Source organism: Neoarius graeffei, chromosome 14 (genome assembly GCF_027579695.1).
Source record: "Neoarius graeffei isolate fNeoGra1 chromosome 14, fNeoGra1.pri, whole genome shotgun sequence".
In the NCBI taxonomy this organism is placed as follows: Eukaryota; Metazoa; Chordata; class Actinopteri; order Siluriformes; family Ariidae; genus Neoarius; species Neoarius graeffei.
The window spans coordinates 3,758,445-3,782,552 of NC_083582.1; the positions used below are offsets into that span (position 1 = coordinate 3,758,445).

General features: G+C 44.6%; 2 protein-coding genes across 6 annotated transcripts in view; both read right to left on the reverse strand.

Annotated features, from left to right (window-relative positions):
- exoc7 (exocyst complex component 7) overlaps positions 1 to 3,037 on the reverse strand; it is a 36,764-nt gene extending 33,727 nt beyond the window's left edge. For all 4 annotated transcript variants that reach the window (XM_060939152.1, XM_060939151.1, XM_060939150.1 and 1 more), the window contains exons 1-3: positions 2,889 to 3,037; positions 2,559 to 2,624; positions 2,220 to 2,404 (exon numbers count right to left, since the gene is read on the reverse strand). In XM_060939152.1, coding sequence (XP_060795135.1) covers positions 2,220 to 2,404; positions 2,559 to 2,624; positions 2,889 to 2,948 — 311 coding nt within the window. In that variant the 5' untranslated portion in view covers positions 2,949 to 3,037. The remainder of the gene's footprint in view (positions 1 to 2,219; positions 2,405 to 2,558; positions 2,625 to 2,888) is intronic.
- Positions 3,038 to 3,322: 285 nt separating this feature from the next.
- tvp23b (trans-golgi network vesicle protein 23 homolog B (S. cerevisiae)) lies at positions 3,323 to 14,517 on the reverse strand. 2 transcript variants are annotated; one of them, XM_060938707.1, is made up of 7 exons: positions 14,419 to 14,517; positions 13,143 to 13,216; positions 10,842 to 10,986; positions 10,288 to 10,377; positions 10,068 to 10,205; positions 9,859 to 9,987; positions 3,323 to 5,217 (listed from the first exon to the last, which is right to left on the reverse strand). In XM_060938707.1, exons 1-7 carry the CDS (start codon positions 14,428 to 14,430, stop codon positions 5,191 to 5,193), a joined length of 615 nt encoding a protein of 204 aa, XP_060794690.1. In that variant the 5' UTR covers positions 14,431 to 14,517; the 3' UTR covers positions 3,323 to 5,190. The 2 variants fall into 2 exon arrangements, with proteins under 2 accessions (XP_060794690.1, XP_060794689.1); XM_060938706.1 differs by lacking the exon at positions 14,419 to 14,517 and adding an exon at positions 13,489 to 13,615.
- Between the last annotated feature and the right edge of the window lie 9,591 nt (positions 14,518 to 24,108).

Below are 24,108 nucleotides of genomic sequence, written 5' to 3' on the forward strand. Positions count from 1 at the left end.
AGTCTGTTGGGGTATGTCTCTATTAGCTTAGCACATCTAGCCACTGGGATTTTTGCCCATTCCTCAAGGCAAAACCTCTCCAACTCCTTCAAGTTAGATGGGTTGTGTTGGCATACAGCAATCTTCAAGTGATGCCACAGATTCTCAATTGGATTGAGGTCTGGGCTTTGACGAGGCCATTCCAAGACATTTAAATGTTTCCCTTTAAACCACTCCAGTGTAGCTTTAGCAGGATGTTTAGGGTCATTGTCCTGCTGGAACGTGAACCTTCGTCCCAGTCTCAAACCTCTGGCTGACTCAAACAGGTTTTCCTCCAGAATTGTCCTGTATTTAGTGCCATCCATCTTTCCTTCAGTCCTGACCAGCTTTCCTGTCTCTGAAGATGAAAAATATCCCCACAGCATGATGCTGCCACCACCATGCTTCACTGTAGGAATGGTGTTCTCAGGGTGTTGGGTTTGTGCCACACATGGCATTTCCCATGATGGCCAAAAAGATCAATTTTAGTCTCATTTGACCAGAGAATCTTCTTCCATGTGTTTGGGGAGTCTGCTACATGCTGTTGGGCAAACTCCAAACATGATTTTTTAAGCAATGACTTTTTTCTGGCCACTCTTCCATAAAGCCCCGCCCACTCTGTGGAGTGTACGTCTTAAAGTGGTCCTATGGACAGATACTCCCATCTCCACTGTGGATCTTTGCAGCTCCTTCAGTGTTATCTTTGGTGTCTTTTGCCGCTTTTCCACTACAAACGCGGCTGAGTCGTGCCGTGCTGAGTTGGGCTGAGCGGGGCTGTTGGAGTTGCATTTCGACTACAACCGCGCTGAACCGTGCTGGCTGGAAGTGGGTGGACACATTGGGTGGAGTTAGCGAAAGTGGGTGGACATCACGTGATGTCATTAAGCAGCGCAAACAGTGACATCAGTGATCTTTTAAGCGGTAGTCTCACGACCCGGATAGTAAACAATAAACATGGAGTCGTTAGTGTTGCTGGTCTTGGTTCTGTGGCTTGTTGTCACCGACAACGCCAACAGATACTGGCAAGAGCGTATAGATGAGGCGAGGCGCATAAGGCTTCAGAAATTCTCGTAATTCGTAATTCTTCTCCTTCCGGGTTTACGGTGTTTACAGATCCCAGCATGCTCGCGGGGCGTGTGTGGGCATGTGAGGACACTCCTCCTCACCAATCAGTGCACAGGGGAGTGTCTGCTCACGCCCCCAACCTCACTCGGCACGGTTTGGCTCGCTTCAGTCCTACTCCAAAACGGTGCGAGTTTTAGGGGCTAAGCAGGGCTGAAGCGAGCTGAGTCGTGCTGTTTTTTGGTAGTCGAAACGCGAGCCGTGTCGGGCTGAAGTGAGCTGAATAAGGGTAGTGGAAAAGGGCCATTTGTTGCATCTCTGATTAATGCCCTCCTTGCCGGTCTGTGAGTTCTGGTGGGCGGGGCCTTCTCATCAGGTTTGTCGTGGTGTAATATTCTTTCCATTTTGCTATAATGGATTTAATGGAGCTCCGCGGGATATTCAAAGTTTGGGATATTTTTTCTAACCCAACCCTGATCTATACTTCTCCACAACTTTGTCTCTGACCTGTTTGGAGGCTCCTTGGTTTTCATGTTGCTTGCTGAGTAGTGTTGCAGAGTCAGGGTCCTTCCAGAACAGGTGGATTTATACAGACATCATGTGACACTTTGATTGCACACAGGTGGATCTTCATCAAATAATTGTGACTTACAAAGTGAATCGGTTGGACCAGCTCTTCGGGTTTCACACGAAAGGGGGTGAATACTTATGCACACCCCAGGTTTCTGTTTTTTGTATTCTGGGAATACTTTTGCAAGGCACTATAAAGGTGATTTGGAGGCGGAGCTATGTATGACCTCAGATTGCTGTCACTAAATACATTCCACAGCTTTCGACCAATCGTGTCTGATATGTAAATTCTGTAATGAAGCCCATCATCACGGTCACCGAGTCCTCAGAGGAAATACAGTCAGTTCCTAAAGTATTGGCACCTTCAATAAAATAATGTGTAGCTTAATTTCACACTGAAAACATGAAAGAAATTTAACCTTCAATTGAAGTCAATTTGCATTTTTTTTTTTAGGAGTGATGCATGTGCAATAATTATTGGCACCCCTGCATTTACTAACCCCCATTTGCTAAATTCAGGGATGCCGATAATTACTGTCGTGTTGTTCCTGATGAAGATAAACACACACCCCTCCTTGATGATTCTGTCCGTATCCTTGGCAACATGGTAGTAGCTGATGACGTGGTCGAGACAGAACAGTGTCTTGTCCACGTTCTCCTGTAGGCGCTGCAGGTTCTCCGTCTGCTTGTGGACGGGGATGATGGAGTTCTCCAGAGCCATGAGCCGACTCTCAAACGACGACAGGATCGACACCTGAGGAGAGAAACCACAAACACAAGTTGCCTCAAAGCACCTCGAACCAATCAGCACCAGGAGGCGGTGCTACTCGCATGCCAATCAGTTTGGTAAGCTCCGCCTCTTCGTGCTGGCATGAGCTGAAACACACACAGCAGGGTCTCTCACTCACCATTCCTTTAGTCAGCTGCTCACTCTTTTCCAGGTTTTCACGAATAAACGCCAGCGTCTCCTGCTCCTGAATTTGGGACAAGAAACAAATTCAATTGTTGTCCATTTAAATACTACAGTGTGTGTGTAATGTTGAGAACCTGGAAGAATGTTAACAGATAAACAAAGCAGCAGAACTAGAAATGCATGAATAAAAAGCTACATAATGAGGATAATGTGTGTATAAACCTGAGTGTTTATTAATAAGGTTTAAATAAATAAATAAATAAATAAACAAACGTATTAAAACATTTCCTGTGGTCGTTCTCTCTTTATTTTTCTCTAAATTCACCTGCTTTAACTTCTCCTCGATCTCTCTCTTCCTAGCGGACGCGTCCTCGGTGGGAATCATGATGAACAAACTGAGAATTAAATTAATTTAATAGAAATTATTCCCAAACAAAACACTTCCCCTGGCCTTCCCTGTGTCGCTGCCGAGTGCGCATGCGCAGGACTGAGGCGCATGCGCAATGCAGATCAGGGCGCTGTGCGTCAGTTACTTCCGGGTTTTTATTCCATAAGAGGGCGCTGTCAGCTCAATGTTTCAAACTCAAAATAAATATAAACATTTATAACAATACACTTTCAGCCTTTTGTTCCTTCTTTATTATTATTATTATTATTATTCAATGTTTTAGTCAAACAGTAAAATTATACTCAATGAGCTGCAACGAATAAAAAGTAAAATAATATATGTAAAGATAGAATGAGATTTGTAAAAATAAGTGAAATGGAAAACATATTTATTCATAATGTCATAAGATAAACAGTACACAAATATAATCACAAATAACTAAGTATTTAATAAATGAACGAAATGAGAAATGGACTAGCGGAGGATAAACCCAGTGCAGAAATGAAGAGAGCTGAGGATAAACCAGTGCTTTCATCACACAGTCTGAAAACCATCAGCATCACAAACTACAGGGTTAAAAACGGGACCTTCTTCCACTTTATTCAACATGAAATTATTAAATTTTACATCAGAAATGTCTGAATCGTAGGAAGAATATTATACACATCCAGTGTACACAATTCACATTTCAACAGACATGGAAAAAAGAAAAAATGGAAGATACTGAGGACCTTTTATTCTTTACCTCAAGGTAAAATTTTATAAACACAGAATTATACAGATTTTTAAGGCTTAATTATGTTTATCTGTAATTATAATACATTTAGAGGGACATCTGAATAAAAAAAAACATTTATATTTAATTTAACTCAGCTTAAAATGAACAGAAGTTCATAAAAGTAAAGTTTTCAAAATGTAAATAAACATGTCCACTAATTTTCCTTTCCTTTAACGAATTTAATTTAAATTTACTTTTTAATATGTCGCTGTAATTCTTATTGGAGAAATCAGGACAGAGAATACATATACACTCACCAGCCACTTTATTAGGAGCACCCATCTGTTGTTTTGTGCAGTTCTGTAATCAGCCGATCCCTCAACAGCATCAAATCGCGCAGATACAAATCAGGAGCTTCAGTTAATGATCACAATGTTCAAACATCAGAACAGGAAAAACTGTGATCTCACAGTGAAGTGTGACTTTCTTTCTTTCACTGTGGTATGGGTGTTGGTTTGAGCCAGATGAGTGTGAGGTTTGAGTATTTCAGAAACTGCTGATCTCCTCCTGGGGTTTTCACACACAGCAGTCTCTAGAGTTTACACAGAATGGTGCGGAAAACAAAAAACACTGAGTGAGTGAGCGACAGTTCTGTGGGTGGAAACAAACGCCTTGTTGATAAGAGAGGGTCAGAGGGAAATGGACAGATTGGTTTGAGCTTTTTTGCCAGGAAGGATATCGTAACTCATATAATCACTCTTTACAACCGTGGTGAGCAGAAAAGCATCTCAGCATGCAACAGCAGAACAGAAGAACACACTGGGTTCCACTCCTGCAGCCAAGAACAGCGATCTTAGAACCAACAACACGTTCCTATTAAAGTGGCCGGGGAGTGTGTGTTTGTTTTACACATTCTAAAATAACACGGTGGTGTAGTGGTTAGCGCTGTCGCCTCACAGCAAGAAGGTCCGGATTCGAGCCCTGTGGCCGGCGAGGGCCTTTCTGTGCGGAGTTTGCATGTTCTCCCCGTGTCCGCGTGGGTTTCCTCCGGGTGCTCCGGTTTCCCCCACAGTCCAAAGACATGCAGGTTAGGTTAACTGGCTAAGCCACTGGGGTTAAACTAGCCAGTGCAGACTTAGTGCCGGTCCCAAACCCGGATAGACTGGGGACGGTTGCGTCAGGAAGGGCATCCGGTGTAAAACCTAAACCAAATCAAATATTTGGATCATGATGATCTGTGATGGTGACCCCCAACGGCAAACTTTTATTTTTTTTATTAAAAGTAAAATAAATACTTTCCCCCTCAAAAAAACAACCCCCCCCCACACACACACACACTTCAGTGCATAAATAAATCTTACTGAGGATAAAAGTGGATAATGTGATAATAGAGTTGTGTCAGTAATACTACAGCGCAGTAACACACTTCTGTCCTTCTGGAAGCCAACTCCAGGAAAAAGGAATTATGTGGGAATTTTTCTGGAATATCACACACAGTGAGATGTGTTCTGCAGCTCCGCTTCATCGTGCATCCTGTTTATTCACAGCCTATAATCACACACACACACACACACGAAACAAATCAGGTTCATCAGTCGTGCAAAACAGCACAAATAAACACACCCAGATTCATATTCTATAGATATATATTATATATTTATTATTATACATATTAAATGTATCATTTATTATGAAGTATTTATGTTCATAAAGCATGATCTGTAACATTAAAAAGCAACCAAATACATAATAAATAACAAGACACATTAATACATATATAACAGAAACCCGTTAGCGCTGTCGCCTCACAGCAAGAAGGTCCGGGTTCGAGCCCCGTGGCCGGCGAGGGCCTTTCTGTGCGGAGTTTGCATGTTCTCCCCGTGTCCGCGTGGGTTTCCTCCGGGTGCTCCGGTTTCCCCCACAGTCCAAAGACATGCAGGTTAGGTTAACTGGTGACTCTAAATTGAGCGTAGGTGTGAATGTGAGTGTGAATGGTTGTCTGTGTCTATGTGTCAGCCCTGTGATGACCTGGCGACTTGTCCAGGGTGAACCCCGCCTTTCACCCGTAGTCAGCTGGGATAGGCTAGAGAGATAACAGAAACCCCGGGCAGGTGTGGGGCACTGTGGGCATTTCCAGGATCAGCGTTCCTGTATGGAGGCGGGAACTCTGATCCGGATCCCTGACACATCTCAGATCACGCCTCCGCTGGTCGAGTAGGAACGTACCACATACAAGAGAGGACACATCAAGGCTTGGTGGACTCCCATCCATGAGAACCTGATTCAGTGCAAGCGAAAGCTTCGTGAAGGGGAGGTGTGTACACGGGGATATTCACAAGTCTCCACTGACGCCAGTCGTTATCAAATTCTGGGGCAAAAGCATAAAGCAGAGGCAGTAGTGAGTCTGCGCCTCATCCATCCACCAAGTCTTGGGACAGACTGGCCAGGGTTTCAGGTATTAGTTAGGCTCCGCCCCTCCCTCCATGGCATGGATCGTGTCGAGGGTTTCTTCTTGGAGTAGTCACAAGACAAGACCCTGATACACGCCTTCGACTGAGTGAGATTAACTGATGTTGAGCAAATTCAGCTGAATGTTGCACTCTCTCTCTCACACACACACACACACACACACACACACACACACACACACGTTATATCGAGTGACGCAGGACACTCAAAATAAAGAAGAGACGACCCAAATGTTCGGGAACTCCTGCTCCAGGTGGATCATCATAATCCCATGGCCGGGTATTTGGGGCAGGATAAAACACTGAACCGTCTCATGGCCCGTTTCTATTGGCCAGGTGATGTTCGCAGCTCGCGAGTCTGCCAGGCCCCCAAAGCAGCACTGCACCCGTTCCATTAATCCGGTCCTCATTTGAAAGACTCATCTGGACATCGTTGGGCCATGAGACCGGACTGCATGAGGGCATCGCTTTGGGTCAGATTTCATGAACTACAAAACACGCTCCCCAGAAGCCACGCCCCTCGGCCACATCTCAGCACGCAGCATTGCGCAGGCACGCTTCCACGTTATCCAGAAACAGATCCTGACTGACCAGGGCGTGTCCTTTATGGCACACATTCTACAGAAACTACAAATGATTGAATTTGGGATTAAATCAAAGTGCGCCCGTGTTTATACGACATGAACACACAGTTTAATACAACCCTGATTCCAAAAAAGTTGGGACAAAGTACAAATTGTAAATAAAAACGGAATGCAATAATTTACAAATCTTAAAAACTGATATTGTATTCACAATAGAACATAGACAACATATCAAATGTCGAAAGTGAGACATTTTGAAATTTCATGCCAAATATTGGCTCATTTGAAATTTCATGACAGCAACACATCTCAAAAAAGTTGGGACAGGGGCAATAAGAGGCTGGAAAAGTTAAAGGTACAAAAAAGGAACAGCTGGAGGATCAAACTGCAACTCATTAGGTCAATTGGCAATAGGTCATTAACATGACTGGGTATAAAAAGAGCATCTTGGAGTGGCAGCGGCTCTCAGAAGTAAAGATGGGAAGAGGATCACCAATCCCCCTAATTCTGCGCCGACAAATAGTGGAGCAATATCAGAAAGGAGTTCGACAGTGTAAAATTGCAAAGAGTTTGAACATATCATCATCTACAGTGCATAATATCATCAAAAGATTCAGAGAATCTGGAAGAATCTCTGTGCGTAAGGGTCAAGGCCGGAAAACCATACTGGGTGCCCGTGATCTTCGGGCCCTTAGACGGCACTGCATCACATACAGGCATGCTTCTGTATTGGAAATCACAAAATGGGCTCAGGAATATTTCCAGAGAACATTATCTGTGAACACAATTCACCGTGCCATCCGCCGTTGCCAGCTAAAACTCTATAGTTCAAAGAAGAAGTCGTATCTAAACACGATCCAGAAGCGCAGACGTCTTCTCTGGGCCAAGGCTCATTTAAAATGGACTGTGGCAAAGTGGAAAACTGTTCTGTGGTCAGACGAATCAAAATGTGAAGTTCTTTATGGAAATCAGGGACGCCGTGTCATTCGGACTAAAGAGGAGAAGGACGACCCGAGTTGTTATCAGCGCTCAGTTCAGAAGCCTGCATCTCTGATGGTATGGGGTTGCATTAGTGCGTGTGGCATGGGCAGCTTACACATCTGGAAAGACACCATCAATGCTGAAAGGTATATCCAGGTTCTAGAGCAACATATGCTCCCATCCAGACGACGTCTCTTTCAGGGAAGACCTTGCATTTTCCAACATGACAATGCCAAACCACATACTGCATCAATTACAGCATCATGGCTGCGTAGAAGAAGGGTCCGGGTACTGAACTGGCCAGCCTGCAGTCCAGATCTTTCACCCATAGAAAACATTTGGCGCATCATAAAACGGAAGATACGACAAAAAAGACCTAAGACAGTTGAGCAACTAGAATCCTACATTAGACAAGAATGGGTTAACATTCCTATCCCTAAACTTGAGCAACTTGTCTCCTCAGTCCCCAGACGTTTACAGACTGTTGTAAAGAGAAAAGGGGATGTCTCACAGTGGGAAACATGGCCTTGTCCCAACTTTTTTGAGATGTGTTGTTGTCATGAAATTTAAAATCACCTAATTTTTCTCTTTAAATGATACATTTTCTCAGTTTAATCATTTGATATGTCATCTATGTTCTATTCTGAATAAAATATGGAATTTTGAAACTTCCACATCATTGCATTCCGTTTTTATTTACAATTTGTACTTTGTCCCAACTTTTTTGGAATCGGGGTTGTAAAACGCTGTAAAATATTTGTTCGTTCATTTGTGATGATGCTCAGAATTGGGATAAGTGGCTCAAACCTGGATGTCATTAAGGATAACTGTGAGGGCAGACCGTCTAACAGTGAAAATGAAATTCAGTATGTTCTCCACACCTGAAGTTACTGAACATGAGGCCCAAGAACGACAGTATGATGGTTCCACTCAGCTCTGGGGATTTGTACCGGGAGAGAAGGTGCGCGTTTCACTGCCCACATTAAGCCCTAAATTGCTCGCAAAGTGACCAAGAACCCTGTGAGGTCACGCGGCGAGTCGGAGAAGTCGACTCTGAGGTCAGATGAACAGATAGAGATGATGCACTTCAAATATACCACATCGGTGTGGCTCTGGCAACGGTAGCTCCAGAGAGGGAGGAGGAGCTTGGACCGGAGGAAAGTCAAAAGCGTGTACTCCGGTCCCCTGTGGAGACGCCGTCCCAGAGAGCACAGGTTGCAAGGGGAATTCTCTGATGTGTTTACACGTCTTCCTGATCACACCGATCTCACAGAGCACCTCACTGAGGCTCCTCCAGGCGTGCTTACCGGTTACCTGAACGCAGAAACAGGGGGTCGGGATGAACTCAAGGCTCGACGGGGAGGAACGGAGGAGTCCGACAGTGACTGGGGCAGCCCGGTGGCCTCGGTACCCAAGACTGATGGGTCGGTCCGGTTCTGTGCAGACTTCAAAAAAGTCAAGGCTTAGTCTAACTCTGATGGATCAGTGAGGGCGTGGCTCGCTTCTTTCTGACACTGGATGTTGGCAGATTCCACTGACTCCAAAACAGCCTGTCCCGCTCCGTGTGGGTTGCACTGGTTCATCACCCGTCCATTTGGGTTGTTTGGAGCCCCTGCAATGTTTCAGCGTCACACTGATGGAATCCTCCGCCCACACCACGCTGCCTGTTTACACGATGACATCATTTACAGTAATGACTGGCCGCTGGATTTAAAACATCTGAGGGCTGACCTGAGATCATTAAGACATACAGGCTTCCACCTGGGCCATGGGCAGGCGTGTCCTTAAGTCGGTAAAACTGTAGCGATCGCGGTCTGCCTGAGACCCAAGACTAAAAATGGGTGTGGCAAATCCTGGGGCTGGCTGATGATTACAGGAAGTTTGTACCTAATGTTTCAGACGTCCCCAACAAACTGACTAAAAACGGAGAGCCAGATCCACTCCAGTAGACTCTCGGGAACGGAGACACACTACAACATGATCGAGAAGGAGTGTCTGGGCATCGAGTGCTCGAGTGTCAGCTGTGGGCGGAGGGGAGGCGGGTCAAACCGGCAGGTAACGCCATGATTCTCACCTGTGTCATATTTAAACCAGTCGACTTATCTGTGTCACGCAACCAGAGAGAGAGAGAGAGAGAGAGAGAGAGAGAGACACACCTGTCTGAGGAACTGCTTTCCCAGGTAGTTGGTGGCCATGTTCTTCAGATTGCTGCTGGTTCCCACTTTACACCGAATGTAACCATAGAGATTAGCACACTGCAGAACCACGCCCATTAACACCACTGCCTGCACACACACACACACACGGTCCAGTTCATTACCAGCCTCACACACACTCCCACACACACTACAGTGACGGTTCTCACCAGCCATTTGATCCTGAAGGAGAAGAGCGCGCTGAAGGTGAAGATGATCCACAGCACAGGGCAGATGATCAGACCAAACCAGAAGATCCGAGCTTCTGCATCAGACGCCAGAGATGCTGAGCGCTCACTCCCACTCACCTACACACACACAAACGCTCTAAAGCCAATGGATTCAGTGTTTCTACTTCAGACAAATACACACACACACACACACACACACCTTTCTAGACTCAAACACCCAGTGACTGTTCCCATCTTCATCCACCTGGTTCCACCAGCGCAGACCAACCAACAACCGACCCGTGATGTTCTGTAACACACGCGCGTGCACACACACACACACACACACTTTACTCCTAAATATATAAAGGTTCCAACACATTTTTCCTCATTTAAAACAGCCTTAATCATTACTTCTGCATAACACTGATGCAGGGGGCGGAGCTATGCATGAGCTTGTGTTGTGATGTCACTAAATGCATTCCAGACCTTTGGACCAATCATATCTGATATGCAAATAATCCGAGGCAGGGGCTGTGACTGGTAGCTGGAAATTTTTAGAAATGTTTAGCCGCAGTCTGTGATAAACAGATGGTTGTCATGGTAACGATGAAATATATATTGACAGGTTAAATAAATGAGGACCGAGTCAGCACTTGCTAGTTCACCAAGTTATTAATTAGACTCATGAATATTCATCAGTCCTGACGTTATTCAGGAGGATGGAGATGTTTCGATGAAAAGACTTTAATGACGAATGTAAAACAGTCTCACTTTAACGGTCCAGAAGTCACATGACAGGAGGAGGATGATGGAGACCATACAGGCGATGAAGCTGCTGCTGAGGAACTCACACAGGAGGTAGACCAGGATCGCTCCAACACGGAAAAACAGGTGGAAGAACGAAGCCACGGGGTGTCTGTACACACAACAACAACATGTTCAGCCAGATGAACGTAGAGTTCAGGGGCCTCATGTACAAAGACCTGCGTGGATTTCCCACTAAATATGTGCGCACGTCAAAATCGGGAAATTTGCGTACGACCAAAAAAATCCGGATGTATCAATCAGTGCGTACGAAGGTTTCCACGCACTCTCCTGTTGTACATCCCAATCAACGTGGAATTCGGCGCACATGCACGAGCCCCGTTCCCCGCCCCGTCTCCTCCCTCAATTATTCCACACTGGATATGTTAATTAGTATAAATAGACCTGCAGTAAGGCCCGCGTTAGGGAAAAGACATGGTTACTTTTACTAACGCGTTAATGTTAATTAAATGTTAGAAATCTCGCGTTAATCAAATTAACATTTATTATTAACATTTAACATTAACATTTATTCGCGTTAATCCCTGCCTTTAGCACAGTGTAATAGAATTCACATACATCACTTAATTGTTCTGTCACCTCCAATTAAAGTGATGTTCAAAGTGTATGCTATGAGACATGCAACGGTCACTGATTGTATGCCACTGAATGTGAATGTAGCCTATACCAAGATAACGGTATGATTCGCATCGTCCGCAGTGCCTGCGCCACAATGAGTGTCTATTTGAGTTACATGGGTTTTGAAAACAAAAAAAACACCTTTAGTGCTCTAATGTGTACATTTTTTCGGGGACACCCTGTATTTGAGGAAATGTCTTCCTCTCTTAGTAGGCCCAATATTCCTAGCCACATGTAACCAGAAATAAAACGTGCACATATTTTCCACAATAGGATTTTAATGACAAATGTATTCTAGCAGGGTGCCAGGGAACAACAGGAGGCCCCCAGTCCATCCCACCCGAGCAGGAAGAGGACCCCCAGCCGAGCGGATCCAGCGTCACTGTCACCTGCCCCCCTTCTCCACCGCCTGCCCCTGTCGCCAGGTCCACAGGCCGGGTGCTGACGCGCGCGGTCCTTGAGTCGCAGGGGGAAATTGTAAAGGGGATAGAGGCGATTAACGACAACCTCGAGGGAATCCGCGAGGAATTGAAGGAACTGAATAACACATTTAAAGAATATCTTAAAAAATGAATGGTGTCCCGTCTGTCCTTACCTTTTCACATTGTGGCTATTAAGCGCTGCCGGGTTTGTATGCCATGTCGCTGTGGCACCTCGTTGTGAGGCCCAGGGTCTGGGTCCTCCGCCAGGTCTCGCTCCATTATTGGCACGCCGTGCCGCTGCGCCACATTGTGTAACACGCCACACACCGCGGTTGTGTCTGATTTGTACGCACTTGGAAATCGTTTCATATATTGATCTTGGTAATTATGTGATAAGGCTACCCCACGCAACATCAAGTAATAATATTTCAGTCTGACACCTCGCGGCAAAGGAAGATCTATTAAGCTAGCTGCAATGGTCCTGCATGTGCATTCTTTAATTTAATTAATTAACCAATAGTCAATGGGAATAATATCGAAATGATATTGCTGGGGTTTCTCATTTCCCGTAATTACAATATGGAAGGGATGGTTGATGGATCTGTTGGCATTTACCCAACAGTCTCGCATTATGTGTCTCGACAATGTCGTATGACTGACATACATTTCAATTCACGCATCCTGATGTTCCGATGCATTTTTGGATGCCTCTTATCGCCATGTCATGACTCTTGACCGAGTAGGCCTAAATGTAGTTGCGTTGCTCTGCTTCTAAGTGTCGCCAAGTACCAAGATGCACCAGAAATGTGCATACGCCAGCCATGAGGTTTGCGTAGAGTACCGCACTTTTCCATGCCAAGTCAATCTTTGTACATAAGAATGTTTGCACAGAAAGTGACGTACGTAGCTTTTTTGTGCGTACGCAAGCTTTGTACATGAGGCCCCAGAGATGAAGATCAGCACCAAGCAGCGACTTGCAGTTACATTTAATCCAGGCAGTAAATATATACAGTATATGTGACAGAATACAATTAAAAGTTAATAATAAAGCATAGGTGGGTGTGTCCAAACCTTTGACTGTAATCTTCATTTAGCATGTCTTATTTTATATGAATAGTAGTGTGCCATTATAAACAAACAAACAAACAAACAAACAAAGTAATAAAGCTTGCCAGAAAGTCACACATGAATCAGATCAGACACTCACTTGATTTTGGATTTTCGTGAATTTTTCGCAGACTCTTCTTCAGCATCGAATAACGACACATCCTCGTTAGAGTCCTACAAGTACAGGAAAGTCACATGACCGATCATAACAACAACTATGCATAATTTAGTACAAATTATTACTTTAGTAGCATTTCACTAAATACTGATTTACTTTAGATAAAAGAAGCCCAAACGTTAAGTAGAGTTGTGTTCCCTTATTGCTCATAAAGTTAATCAGAAGGTGTTGATTAATTCTCCAGAACAGCAGCTGTGACAGTCGTTCAGGTTTATATTAACGCACTCGTTCTAATATGTTAGGGTTTCTGTAGTAACGGCTCACTCACAGGGGCGTGTCCAGCAGACGCTCTCTGATAATAAACAGCTTTGAAAACATTTCTAATCATTTGGAAGGAGTCTCCAGTGCCAGAGGGAAAGCTGTAATGTTAAATATAACTATACACAGACAAAAATACACTGTATGCTTCTTTAATAAGTCGCACTTGTTGGTGACTCATTAAGGTATAAGAGGAAGAAGTGTGACGTCATTCTGACCATTATTTCATAGTCGTGACATCATCGCAGAAATAAGAGGAGACATTTAAACACCGCTGCATCAGTGAACACACACACACACACACATTATAAACCATAAAATTATCAAACAAATCACAAACCCTCACATTAATTCCTCTTTTATATCCCCATATATAATCTTATTAGACAATAATGTAAAGTTTTCAGTGATGTCTGAGAGAGAGAGAGAGAGAGAGAGAGAGAGAGGGGGAAGAGGGAGAGAGGGAAGAGAGAGAGGGAGGGAGAGAAAGACAGTGAAGGGAAGATGGAGAGAGAAGGGAGAGAGAAGGGAAGAGAGAGAGGGAAGGGAAGAGGGAGAGAGAGAAGGGAGAGAGAGGGAGGGAGAGAGAGACAGAGAAGGAAGATGGAGAGAGAACGGAGAGAGAGAGAGGGAGGGAGAGAGACAGACAGAAGGGAAGATGGAGAGAGAGAGAGAGGGAAGGGAAGAGGGAGAGAGAGAAGGGAGGGAGAGGGAGAGAGAGAAGGGAGGGAGAGGGAGAGAGAGAAGGGAAGATGGAGAGAGAGAAGGGAAGAGGGATAGAGAGAAGGGAGGGAGAGAGAGACAGAGAAGGGAAGATGGGGAGAGAGAGAGAAAAGAGGAAGAGAGAGAGCTACAGGACAGATGTAGACACACATTATATGAATGCGGTACAATAATAAAGATAAACACAGGAATTACTGCTGTTAGCGGAAACTCTCACCATCTTTAGCATTGTTGACAGCTGCAGCAACCCGGAAGTGGAGTTTTTCAAAATAAAATACTCACACCCGGAAGTATAATAATAATAATAATAATAATAATAATAAAAACTCGTATATCCTGTAGGAGCGCTACACTTCCGGTGAACAAGGCTGGTTTCCGGGCTTCTGATTCTTTTTCTTCCGCTACGCTTTTTTTTTTTTAGTTGCATTCTATTTTACTACAATTACATTTTTAAAATTTATTACTTATTTTATTTAAATTAATACATACATTTTAATTTTTTAAGCAGCTCAGCTCTTGAATTTGATTTAAATAACTTTGGATACCAAATGAATAAATATAAATGATCAGACTTTTATATGTCATGTGCTTTGTGGATCTGGAGAAGGCATTTGACCGTGTCCCTTGTGGTATTCTGTGGGGGGTGCTTCGGGAGTATGGGGTTCGGGGCTCTTTGCTAAGGGCTGTCCGGTCCCTGTACGAACGGAGCAGGAGTCTGGTTCGCATTGCCGGCAGTAAGTCAGACCTGTTCCCAGTGCATGTTGGACTCCGGCAGGGCTGCCCTTTGTCACCGGTTCTGTTCATAATTTTTATGGACAGAATTTCTAGGCGCAGCCAGGGGCCGGAAGGAATCCTGTTTGGGAACCACAGGATTTCATCTCTGCTTTTTGCGGATGATGTTGCCCTGTTGGCTTCTTCAAACCAGGACCTTCAGCATGCACTGGGGTGGTTTGCAGTCGAGTGTGAAGCGGCTGGGATGAGAATCAGCACCTCCAAGTCCGAGGCCATGGTTCTCGACCGGAAAAGGGTGGCTCGCCCTCTCCAGGTTGGTGGAGAAGTCCTGCGTCAAGTGGAGGAGTTTAAGTATCTCGGGATCTTGTTCACGAGTGAGGGAAGGATGGAGCGTGAGATCGACAGGCGGATCGGTGCAGCCTCCGCAGTGATGCAGTCGCTTTACCGGTCCGTCGTGGTGAAGAAGGAGCTGAGCCAAAAGGCGAAGCTCTCAATTTACCAGTCGATCTACGTTCCGACTCTCACCTATGGTCATGAGCTTTGGGTAATGACCGAAAGAACAAGATTGTGGATACAAGCGGCCGAAATGAGTTTCCTTCGCAGGGTGGCTGGGCACTCCCTTAGAGATAGGGTGAGAGGCACAGTCACTCGGGAGGAGCTCGGAGTAGAGCCGCTGCTCCTCCACATTGAGAGGAATCAGCTGAGGTGGCTCGGGCATCTCTTTCGGATGCCTCCTGGACGCCTCCCTGGGGAGGTGTTCCAGGCATGTCCCCCCGGCAGGAGGCCCCGGGGAAGACCCAGGACATGCTGGAGGGACTATGTCTCATGGCTGGCCTGGGAACGCCTTGGTGTTCTTCCCGAGGAGCTGGCCGAGGTGTCTGGGGAAAGGGAAGTTTGGGCTTCCATGCTCAGACTGCTGCCTCTGCGACCCGGCCCCGGATAAGCGGAAGAAGACAAGACGAGAGACGAGACAAGACAGACTTTTATATTTTTATTTTACTTTTTTCCAATAACACATGCAGCTTTATGTGTGTTTTTAAATCAGTCATAAAGCTTTACATAATTACAGTCTCATCTTCATGCTGTGAAAGTTCCACATTCTCAAAGCTTTTAGAAAATCTACTATAAATAACAGTTCATAAAGAGTTTCTTAGCAATTTATTTGCAATTTTCTTCTTCCTTCTGCTGTATTTATTTTATTTCTGATATTTTGTGTGGGCGGCACGGTGGTGTAGTGGTTAGCACTGTCGCCTCACAGCAAGAAGGTCCTGGGTTCGAGCCCCGGGGCCAGCGAGGGCCTTTCTGTGTGGAGTTTGCATGTTCTCCCCGTGTCCGTGTGGGTTTCCTCCGGGTGCTCCGGTTTCCCCCACAGTCCAAAGACATGCAGGTTAGGTTAACTGGTGACTCTAAATTGACCGTAGGTGTGAGTGTGAATGGTTGTCTGTGTCTATGTGTCAGCCCTGTGATGACCTGGCGACTTGTCCAGGATGTACCCCGCCTTTCGCCCGTAGTCAGCTGGGATAGGATCCAGCTTGCCTGCGACCCTGTAGAAGGATAAAGCGGCTACAGATAATGAGATGAGATGATATTTTGTGTCTGTTTTTCACCATCACACTTTATATCAATATTTAAATATTTGGTATCAGCTAAACTTGTATTAATTGATAATCTGAGTTATTCTGACAGTCTCACAGGTTCCAAGTTTCCAACTTTCAAACACTGGTCCTTTTCTGAAGTGATCCCGGAGACTGAGGCCTGACAGTGGTGAAGCTGCCGAGGGGGAGGGTTGGGGATGGGGTCTCTCCCTCCCACCGTGGGTCTGGGGGTCTCTCGCTCCCGCCGTGGGTCTGGGGGTCTCTCGCTCCCGCCGTGGGTCTGGGGATCTCTCGCTCCTGCCGTGGGTCTGGGGGTCTCTCGCTCCCACCGTGGATCTGGGGGTCTCTCGCTCCCGCCGTGGGTCTGGGGGTCTCTCGCTCCCGCCGTGGGTCTGGGGGTCTCTCGCTCCCGCCGTGGGTCTGGGGGTCTCTCGCTCCCGCCGTGGGTCTGGGGATCTCTCGCTCCTGCCGTGGGTCTGGGGGTCTCTCGCTCCCACCGTGGATCTGGGGGTCTCTCCTTCCCACATGTGGGTCTGGGGGTCTCTTGCTCCCGCCGTGGGTCTGGGGGTCTCTCGCTCCCGCCGTGGGTCTGGGGGCCTCTCGCTCCCACTGTGGGTCTGGGGGTCTCCCCTAGAACTCTTTTTTTATGGCATTGAAATATGCACTTTCCAAGCATTTCAGCTTATTTTATGACATTTATATCGGTATCAGAACTTGCCAGTGAATCGTGTATCTGCTGACAGTTTATAGCAGCACATGTTTAGTGTCTCACAGCACTGAGCTGTGTTTATTTTGACATTTAATCAATCACATGTTAGTCTTAGATCAGTACAGACATTAGGCTGTTACAGGCCGACACTCAAGTCTTTCAGATACAGATCTAGATTTTAGAGACATTAAAACACTGGGATATTTCCAACATATGGACCTCTTTACAATCCAGTAATATAAAGGGAAATTTAAACATTAGGCCTAGATCTGGTAAATAAGTGATTAAAAATAATCAAGTCAAGTCAAGTTTATTTGTAAAGCGCTTTTAACAGTAGACATTGTCGCAAAGCAGCTTTACAGAATTTGAACGACTTAAAACATGAGCTAATTTTATCCCTAATCTATCCCCAATGAGCAAGCCTGTGGCGACGAAAAACTCCCTCAGACAACATGAGGAAGAAACCTCGAGAGGAACCAGACTCAAAAGGGAACCCATCCTCATTTGGGCAACAACAGACAGCATGACTATAACATTAACAGTTTTAACATGAAGTCAGTTTGGTTGATGTTATAAACTCTTCACTGATGGAAACTTGAGTGCAAAACTGTTCATGACAACTGCAGTCCTAAAGTTAGCAAGTCAACTGTAGTCCTCAGCCATAAAAGCATTACTGTAAGAGTCCAGAGCGTCCTCCAGGTGTGACTTTCAACTGTCCTCATGGGGCCGTCCTCCACAGGAGCGATGCGATGAGACTCCAACCAGACACAGGGCACCAGGATGGATCAGGCAGGTCCGAGGAGCAGAAGAGGTTCAGCATCTCGATCCCAGGACCAACATGTAACTCAGAGGGACAGATTTGGGGGGGGGGGAGAGAGAGATAGAGAGGGAGAGAAAACACAGGTTGTCAGGTATGCCCAGTGTCACCTGAATAAGTAGGAGCAGTATACATATTGCGCTGAGTACAAGCAGGGACTCCGGCAACTAACTATGACAGCATAACTAAAAGGGGAGAGCCAGAAGGTAACACAGGCATGAGGGGCCCCGGGACATAAAGCAGCAGCCACTACACCGTCAACAAACTCGAGTGAGCAAGCGAGTGGGGACTGACAGCATCCATACATCCCAGTTTACCAAAACACTCTGTCTGAGGATCCTCCAGATCTACACCTTTACCTCATAAACACCATTAACACAAGGCTTGACTAAACAGATATGTTTTCAGCCGAGACTTAAACGCTGAGACTGTGTCTGATTCCCGAACATTACTTGGAAGGCTGTTCCATAACTGTGGGGCTTTGTAAGAAAAGGCTCCGCCCCCTGATGTAGCTTTCACTATACGAGGTACCAGCAGATAGCCTGCACCTTTTGATCTAAGTAGGCGTGGCGGGTCATAGAGGAGCAGAAGTTCACTCAGATACTGTGGTGCGAGACCATTCAGTGCTTTAAAGGTCAATAGTAGCATTTTATAATCAATACGAAATTTGATTGGGACCCAATGCAGTGTGGATAAGACAGGGGTGATGGGGTCATATTTTCTAGTTCTAGTAAGGACTCTTGCTGCTGCATTTTGAACTAACTGGAGCTTGTTTATGCACTTATTGGAACATCCAGACAGTAAGGCATTACAATAATCCAACCTGGAGGGAGCGAAAGCATGAACTAGTTTTTCTGCATCACGTAATGACATTAAATTTCTTATCTTTGCAATATTTCTGATATGAAAGAAAGCTATCTGGGTAATGTTATCAATGTGAGTTTTGAATGAAAGACTGGGGTCAATAATCACTCCGAGGTCTTTTACTGCTGCATGTGAAGAAACAGAAAGGCCATCCAGAGTTACTGTGTAATCAGAAAACTTACTTCTAGCTGCATGTGGTCCGAGTACAAGTACTTCAGTCTTGTCAGAGTTAAGCAGAAGGAAGTTAATAAGCATCCAGTGTCTAATGTCCTTTACACATTCCTCAGTTCTATTAAGCTGGTGTCTCTCATCAGGTTTTGCAGAAACATACAACTGTGTGTCATCAGCATAACAGTGGAAACTAATACAATGTTTACGAATAATATCACCCAGAGGGAACATATATAAAGAAAAAAGCAGTGGACCCAAGACAGAACCTTGTGGAACACCAAACTTTACCTCAGTACATCTAGAAAAATCACCATTTATATCAACATGCTGATAGCGATCAGTTAAATAAGAGCTGAGCCAGGAGAGGGCCGTTCCCTTAACTCCCACAACATTTTCTAGTCTATCCAGAAGAATGGAATGATCAATGGTATCAAATGCTGCACTAAGGTCAAGCAACACAAGCAGCGAGACACAGCCCTGATCAGACGCCAACAGTAGGTCATTTACTACTTTAACCAGAGCTGTCTCTGTGCTATGATGATGTAGGTGCATTTGGTAATTATTAAGTGATCAATCTCATTAAATCAGTCTCATTAAATCTGAAGGTTAATAATTAAATTGAATCAGTCTCATTTGAATTATTTAAATTGAATCAGTCTCATATTATCATTACATCACTCATGGAATCAGTCTCATATTATCATTAAATCACTCATGGAATCAGTCTCATTAATTAATACCATTAATTTTGGTGCTTAATAATAAATTACCAAACAGCTAAATTATGGTATATTCCAAATTATGATCACTTATCATATTAAATAAATTATATGCACCTTTTTGAATTCTTTGGGAGATTGTGTGACTTCATAAACATTGGAACACAAATAAAACACAGTTTCAATAATAAATGAATTTATTATAACAAAGATAAAAATGGATAATAGCAGATTGAAATATATACAAACAGTGAGGTGTGTGTGTGTGTGTGTGTGTGAGAGAGAGGCCTTGTGTGGGTGTGGCCTACACAAAAGAATTAGCTTTGGTTGCTAAGACAAAAGAATTAGCTTTGGTTGCTAAGACAAAAGAATTAGCTTTGTGTAGCTAACTAAGATATGTTTGTGTGTGTGAGAGAGAGGCCTTGGGTGTGGCCTACAAGAGGGTTAGCTCTTGTAGCTAACTCCACGTGTGTTTGTGAGAGGCCACGTGTTTGTGTAGGCCTAGATTAGCCTTGTGTTTAGCTAAGGCAAAGGAAAGCTAGCTAAAGAGGGTGTGTCACCACGTGGGGTTTGAGAACAAAGGATTTAGCTCTGGTTGCTAGCTAAAGGTGTGTTTGTGTGGGGGGGGGAGGAGTGCCACGTGTTAGAGACAAAGGATTAGCTCTGTGTAGCTAACTCCATGTGGTGGAGGCCTTGTGATCCCTTGAGACAATACAATTAGCCCTGGAGGCTAATGGAACAAAAGAATTAGCCGTGTGTTTAGCTAACGTGTTTGTGAGGCCTGGTGAGCTAGCTTTGGTTGCTAATTAGACAAAGAATTAGCCTTATGTGGCTAGCTAAGGCCCAAGGATCCTACCTCGTGGAGTTAAGACAAAAGGGGTGTGTGTGAGTGTGGGGGAAGGACTGCCATGTGTTCGGGTAGGCCTAGATTAACCTCGTGTGGCTAAGCTAAGACAAAGGGGAGCTAGCAAAAGGTGTGTTTGTGAGTGGTAAGGCCTAACAGTCCTTTGGGGACAATACAGTTGCGGAGTATACAGTAGCATCTCTGGATGCTAATAAGATAGAAGAATTAGCCGTAGCAGCTAATCCACTAGCTTTATAACATTACCAAATTCACTGAAATCTTGATACAATCAAAATGTGTAATAAGGAAATCAAAATGTTAGTAAGGGATAGAGAGAAGCATGCACAGCCTATCTATTAAACAATTGAGAAATTAAAACAAAATAAATCAATTCAACACGCTGCATGTCTATAGTGTAACAATTAAGCGTGAGTTTAAATTCACACTACTTCAATAAAAGCTAATTCCTAAGACTAGGTTTTGCCCAAATGCCAAGTCTTACTCAGTATCTTGCCTCTAGCAAGATTATGAAGAGATGTTTCGAGACTTTGGAGTTTCGCCGTTGTGGAACACGTGAGGCGATTCCGTGGAGCAGAGAACTTCTTGATCCGACGACAGTCGCTCGTGATGAAAAGAAAGTCTCTGATTAAATACTGTGCACAGCTTTTGAGTTAAAAAGGATTCAATCGCTTCTTAACTTTAAAATAACTGCCTGGTTGCAGTGTTGTACGTACTTATAAGGAACAAATGAAAAACCGGTTGTAACTCGAGCTGAGTTTAAAATCGCGCGATTCTGGATTTTTACTGTGGCCAAAGGTAAACAAAGAAAAGCGCGAAACTCTGACTCTTGCAAGAAAGAAAAGAAAAGACGTCCTTTTTGGGTTTGCTCGCGGAGTGAGCGATTCCTCCTTGTGTCCGTGTTGAATCACGGCGCCAAAAGAGGCGGAGCTAGGAGTTCCCGGGTTTCTTATGCCTTCATGTAGGATGTGACGTTGGTGATCCCGCCCACGCGTGACGTAGGTCAACGCGGAAGTTGGCTGATGGGAAATGTAGTTTCTTAAAGAGACGGACTGAATGTACCTACAATGAGGTCTAAATCCTGACTGGAGAAGACGAAGGAGATTGTTGTGGACTTCAGGAGAGAGCACACCCAGCATGTTCCACTAACTATCGACGGTGCTGCAGTGGAGAGGGTGAGCAGCACCAAGTTTCTGGGTGTGCACATCTCTGAAGACCTGTCCTGGAGCAACAACACCGCATCACTGGCCAAAAAAGCCCAACAGCATCTGTACTTCCTCCGCAAACTGAGGAGAGCAAGAGTCCCGGCCCCCATCATGCACACATTCTACAGAGGCACCATCGAGAACATCCTGACCAGCTGCATCACCGTGTGGTACGGCGCCTGCACCGTGTCCTGCTGCAAGACTCTGCAGTGCATCGTGAGAGCAGCTGAGAGGATCATTGGTGTCTCTCTCCCTTCTCTTATGGATATTTATAACTCCCGCCCCACCCGCAAAGCCATCAGGATTGCAGGTGACCCCACCCACCCATCTCACAGCCTCTTCAGCCTGCTGCCGTCAGGGAGGAGACTGCGGAGTCTCCGGGCCAAAACCAGCAGGCTCAAGAACAGTTTCTTTCACCAGGCGGTCAGGAGGCTCAACTCCCTCCCCCCTCTGCCCCCTGCCACAGATTCTGCCCGCACACCCCCCTGCCCCCCCTTCAGCATCTGACATGTCATCCTCACAGTTCCCCCCCAACACACACACACACACACACACACACACACACACACACACACACACACACACACTCTCAACGTTCATTAACGCACTGAACTCAGGGACCGCACATCTCACTTTACCTCGCCCATTTGCACTATTCCGCACTACCTCACCTTAACAGCTGCTAGTTTGTTTATTCTGCTTATTTCATGTTGCATGTTTACCTGCTGTACCTCAAGTGCCCTTGACTGTTTGGTTATTTGTACCAATTTATGTGTGTGTGTGTGTGTGTGTGTGTGTGTGTGTGTGTGTGTGTGTGTGTATATGAGTGTTTAGTCTAGTTCATATCTAGAGTGTTTATACTGTTTATATTGTCTGAGTGTTTAGTCTGTCTTGTTCTTATCTAGTGTTTATAGTGTTTATTTATACTGTTTATATTGTTTGAGTGTTTAGTCTATGTCTAGTTCCTATCTAGAGTGTTTATACTGTTTATATTGTTTGTTTTTTTCAATTATTCTATTTTTATTTATTGCATTGCCAGTTTGCACCGTGGGTCAGAGAGGACTGAAATTTCATCTGTGCTGTATGTCGAGCATGTAGAGCATATTTGACAATAAAGTGACTTGACTTGACTTTCATGGATGTTATTCCTATGTAAATATGAGCATAACTGCTGTGCCACAGCTTTTTCAAGGATCTTGGAGATAAAGGGGAGGTTTGATATTGGTCGATAATTGGACAGCTGACAGGGATCAAGGTCAGGTTTTTTAATCAGGGGTTTGATAACTGCTAGTTTAAAGGATTTGGGTACATAGCCAATTGTAAGAGAAGAATTTATTATTTTTAGAAGCGGTTCAATTACTTCAGGTATTATCTGTTTGAATAGACGTGTAGGTAAGGGATCTAGTACGCAAGCTGAGGCTTTTGATGCCGAGATTAATGAAAGTAATTCAGTTTCTTTTAGGGGAGTAAAACATTCTAACTGATGATCTGATACAGTTATATTGTTAACTACAGGGTCACTTACATTGTCTGACCTTAAATTAGTAGTTTGAATTTTTTGTCGGATATTCTCAATTTTGTCATAAAAAAAATTCATGAAGTCGTTGCTACTCCATACTGCAGGTGTGCATCTGTCTATAGTGGACTTATTCCTGGTTAATTTTGCTACAGTATTAAATAGGAATCTAGGATTATTTTTGTTATCTTCTATTAGGGAGGAGAGATATGTTGATCCAGCAGCACTAAGAGCTTTTCTATACTTCAGGAAGCTCTCCTTCCACGCTAATTTGAACACTACCAATTTTGTTTGACGCCATTTACGTTCCAATTTTTGAGTGGTCTGTTTTAATGTGCGAGTGTCATCATTATACCAGGGTGCTAATTTTTTGTCTCTGACCATTTTCCTTTTTAGAGGAGCTACATTATCTAAAGTATGGCGGAATGTTGGCTCTAAGCATTCAGTTGCCTGATCAAGTTCTGCAGGGGCTGACAGTGACCCAGTCAAAGTTGATAACTCTGGGAGATCATTTATAAAGCTCTGTGCAGTAGTTGACACGAATGTACGTTTAATACAGTAGCGTGGTGAGGTGCATATATTATTACTCAGACATAGTTTGAATGAGATGAGATAATGATCTGAGATAACTTCAGACTGTGGAAGTGTGACTATATTTTCTACGTTTAACCCGAATGTTAGTATGAGATCGAGGGTGTGACCACCATTATGGGGCGG

Coding starts and splice junctions, on each gene's coding strand:
- tvp23b (XM_060938706.1), bottom strand. CDS start 13,548: ATGATTAGAAATGTTTTCAAAGCTGTTTATTATCAGAGAGCGTCTGCT. Junction 9,988..10,067: donor CCTTCAGGATCAAATGGCTG/GTGAGAACCGTC, acceptor GTGTGTGTGCAG/GCAGTGGTGTTAATGGGCGT. Junction 5,218..9,858: donor GAAAGCAGTTCCTCAGACAG/GTGTGTCTCTCT, acceptor GTGTGATTATAG/GCTGTGAATAAACAGGATGC.